Source organism: Pristiophorus japonicus, unplaced genomic scaffold, assembly GCF_044704955.1.
Source record: "Pristiophorus japonicus isolate sPriJap1 unplaced genomic scaffold, sPriJap1.hap1 HAP1_SCAFFOLD_998, whole genome shotgun sequence".
Taxonomy (NCBI): domain Eukaryota; kingdom Metazoa; phylum Chordata; class Chondrichthyes; family Pristiophoridae; genus Pristiophorus; species Pristiophorus japonicus.
In genome coordinates this window covers 71,451-75,269 of record NW_027254928.1, presented here as the reverse complement: position 1 = coordinate 75,269, position 3,819 = coordinate 71,451, and the positions used below count along the sequence as shown (strand labels likewise).

The following is a 3,819-nucleotide window of genomic DNA, read 5'->3' as shown; positions in this document are numbered from 1 at the left end:
ACATCCCTCACTCGGGTATAACACGGATCAGGGGGTAAAGTACTTCCTCACTCGGGTATAACACGGGTCAGGGGGTAAAGTACTCCCTCACTCGGGCATAACACGGATCAGGGGATAAAGTACTCCCTCACTCGGGCATAACACGGGTCAGGGGATAAAGTACTCCCTCACTCGGGTATAACACGGGTCAGGGGATAAAGTACTCCCTCACTCGGGTATAACACGGGTCAGGGAATAAAGTACTCCCTCACTCGGGTATAACACGGGTCAGGGGGTAAAGTACTCCCTCACTCGGGTATAACACGGGTCAGGGGATAAAGTACTCCCTCACTCGGGTATAACACAGGTCAGGGGATAAAGTACTCCCTCACTCGGGTATAACACGGGTCAGGGGGTAAAGTACTCCCTCACTCGGGTATAACACGGGTCAGGGGGTAAAGTACTCCCTCACTCGGGTATAACACGGGTCAGGGGGCTGAGTAAAGTACTCCCTCACTCGGGTATAACACGGGTCAGGGGGTAAAGTACTCCCTTACTCGGGTATAACACGGGTCAGGGGGCTGAGTAAAGTACTCCCTCACTCGGGTATAACACGGGTCAGGGGGTAAAGTACTCCCTCACTCGGGTATAACACGGGTCAGGGGGTAAAGTACTCCCTCACTCGGGTATAACACGGGTCAGGGGGTAAAGTACTTCCTCACTCGGGTATAACACGGGTCAGGGGGCTGAGTAAAGTACTCCCTCACTCGGGTATAACACGGGTCAGGGGGTAAAGTACTCCCTCACTCGGGTATAACACGGGTCAGGGGGCTGAGTAAAGTACTCCCTCACTCGGGTATAACACGGGTCAGGGGGTAAAGTACTCCCTCACTCGGGTATAACACGGGTCAGGGGATAAAGTACTCCCTCACTCGGGTATAACACGGGTCAGGGGGTAAAGTACTCCCTCACTCGGGTATAACACGGGTCAGGGGGTAAAGTACTCCCTCACTCGTGTATAACACGGGTCAGGGGGTAAATTACTTCCTCACTCGGGTATAACACGGGTCAGGGGGCTAAGTAAAGTATTCCCTCACTCTGGTATAACGCCTGTGTTTAAAAAAAGGGGGCAGACAAAAGGCAGGCAACTATAGGCCGGCTAGTTTAATATCTGTAGCGGGGAAAATGCTTGAAGCTATCATTAAGGAAGAAATAGCGGGACATCTAGATAGGAATAATGCAATCAAGCAGACGCAACATGGATTCATGAAGGGGAAATCATGTTTAACTAATTTACTGGAATTCCTTGAGGATATAACACGCATGGTGGATAGAGGTGTACCGATGGATGTGGTGTATTTAGATTTCCAAAAGGCATTCGATAAGGTGCCACACAAAAGGTTACTGCAGAAGATAAAGGTACGCGGAGTCAGAGGAAATGTATTAGCATGGATAGAGAATTGGCTGGCTAACAGAAAGCAGAGAGTCAGGATAAACGGGTCCTTTTCGGGTTGGAAATCGGTGGTTAGTGGTGTGCCACAGGGATCGGTGCTGGGACCACAACTGTTTACAATATACATAGATGACCTGGAAGAGGGGACAGAATGTAGTGTAACAAAATTTGCAGATGGCACAAAGATTAGTGGGAAAGCGGGTTGTGTAGAGGATACAGAGAGGCTACAAAGAGATTTAGATAGGTTAAGCGAATGGGCTAAGGTTTGGCAGATGGAATACAATGTCGGAAAATGTGAGGTCATCCACCTTGGAAAAAAAAACCAGTAAAAGGGAATATTATTTGAATGGGGAGAAATTACAACATGCTGCGGTGCAGAGGGACCTGGGAGTCCTTGTGCATGAATCCCAAAAAGTTAGTTTGCAGGTGCAGCAGGTAATCAGGAAGGCGAATGGAATGTTGGCCTTCATTGCAAGAGGGATGGAGTACAAAAGCAGGGAGGTCCTGCTGCAACTGTACAGGGTATTGGTGAGGCCGCACCTGGAGTACTGCATGCAGTTTTGGTCAGTTAAGGAAGGATATACTGGCTTTAGAGGGGGTACAGAGACGATTCACTAGGCTGATTCCGGAGATGAGGGGGTTACCTTATGATGATAGATTGAGTAGACTGGGTCTTTACTCGTTGGAGTTCAGAAGGATGAGGGGTGATCTTATAGAAACATTTAAAATAATGAAAGGGATAGACAAGATAGAGGCAGAGAGGTTGTTTCCACTGGTCGGGGAGACTAGAACTAGGGGGCACAGCCTCAAAATATGGGGGAGCCAATTTAAAACCGAGTTGAGAAGGAATTTCTTCTCCCAGAGGGTTGTGAATCTGTGGAATTCTCTGCCCAGGGAAGCAGTTGAGGCTAGCTCATTGAATGTATTCAAATCACAGATAGATAGATTTTTAACCAATAAGGGAATTAGGGGTTACGGGGAGCGGACGGGTAAGTGGAGCTGAGTCCACGGCCAGATCAGCCATGATCTTTTTGAATGGCGGAGCAGGCTCGAGGGGCTAGATGGCCTACTCCTGTTCCTAATTCTTATGTTAACACGGGTCAGGAGGCTGAGTAAAATACTCCCTCGCTCGGGTATAGCACGAGTCCACGGCAATCTGGAAATAATCTTGACTAATCACAAACAAAGCAAGAAATGTTCAGTCGGATCTCGATCAACCTGTTTATTGCAGGGTACAGATCACTTATCTACATTAGTGCCCCAGCTGCAGCACTGCTACATACAACGGTACTGCCCCACCCCAAGGTTTAACTTACAATGCCCTTGAAGAAATGTACATGTCTATATAGGCAATCAGAAAACCCCTGAAAATAAATACTGTGTGCCCCGTACATCTATAAAGTGCCCACACATCAGAACTACCATACTGCTAGTTTTATTTCCACCACACAGTCCTCGCTCACAGACTTTGGCTTCTAAGGGAGAACGAGTGACATGACACGATCTAAACGTGCTCCGTAAGCCAGAATGGTGCTGGGGATTACTCACAGGTTCCCGTGGGCTGAAGCATGAACTGGTCACGGTGCAGCTGGGCCAAGGTCATTCTTCGAGCAGAAGAGCTGGCCACCAGCAGCCCCAGACGTCCCTACAGTCACCCCCTCTCCGAGAGAGGTCAGTGTGACTGAGGGGGTGAGGGGGCAAACTCGCTAACCTGCCTCAGCAAACCCCTACCGCCATTTTGTTTTGTTTCTGAGGGGGCGGGAGGGAGGGCGAGAAGGGAATTTTTTTTTGAAAAAGAATAAGAAAGAAAAGTTTCAATGCACTTTAGGTCTCGTTGATAGAGAACTCTCGGCAACAGTCCCGGATTTCAGAGCAACGAATCATCCGTGCACCCTCCCTCAAGCCCGTATCGAAATTCCTGCAGGTTTGAAACGCCATGGAAGTGAACAAAGGCTGCGACTACCACCAGGACATGAAACAGCTGGTGTGACTGGAACTGGGCAGAGAGAAGGAAAAGTGTTGGTTAGTAACATCCAGCATCAGCCACAGGGCGGAAAGGCTAACAGCTGCACTTAAGATTCAAAGTTGACTATTCAATACAATATAGAAAGAACTTGCATTTATATAGCGCCTTTCACGACCTCAAGACGTCCCAAAGCCCTTTACAGCCAATGAAGTACTTTTGGAGTGTAGTCACTGTTGTAATGTAGGCAACGCGGCTGCCAATTTCTGCACAGCAAGCTCCCACAAACAGCAATATGACACTAAGCAGGTAAGCTGTTAGTTTGAGGGATAAGTATTAGCCAGGACACCAGGGAGAACTCACCTCTTTTTCGAAATAGCACCATGGGATATTTTATGTCCACCTGAGAGGGCAGACGGGGCCT

The 3,819-nt window shown here is 48.5% G+C and overlaps 1 protein-coding gene across 1 annotated transcript in view; it reads right to left on the bottom strand.

Annotated features, from left to right (window-relative positions):
* Nucleotides 1-2,634: 2,634 nt before the first annotated feature.
* Nucleotides 2,635-3,819, bottom strand: part of LOC139259396 (adiponectin receptor protein 1-like) — a 15,966-nt gene continuing 14,781 nt past the window's right edge. Inside the window, exon 7 of the mRNA XM_070874862.1 lies at nucleotides 2,635-3,428. Within this exon, the coding sequence (XP_070730963.1) occupies nucleotides 3,300-3,428 (129 nt within the window). The 3' untranslated portion in view covers nucleotides 2,635-3,299. The remainder of the gene's footprint in view (nucleotides 3,429-3,819) is intronic.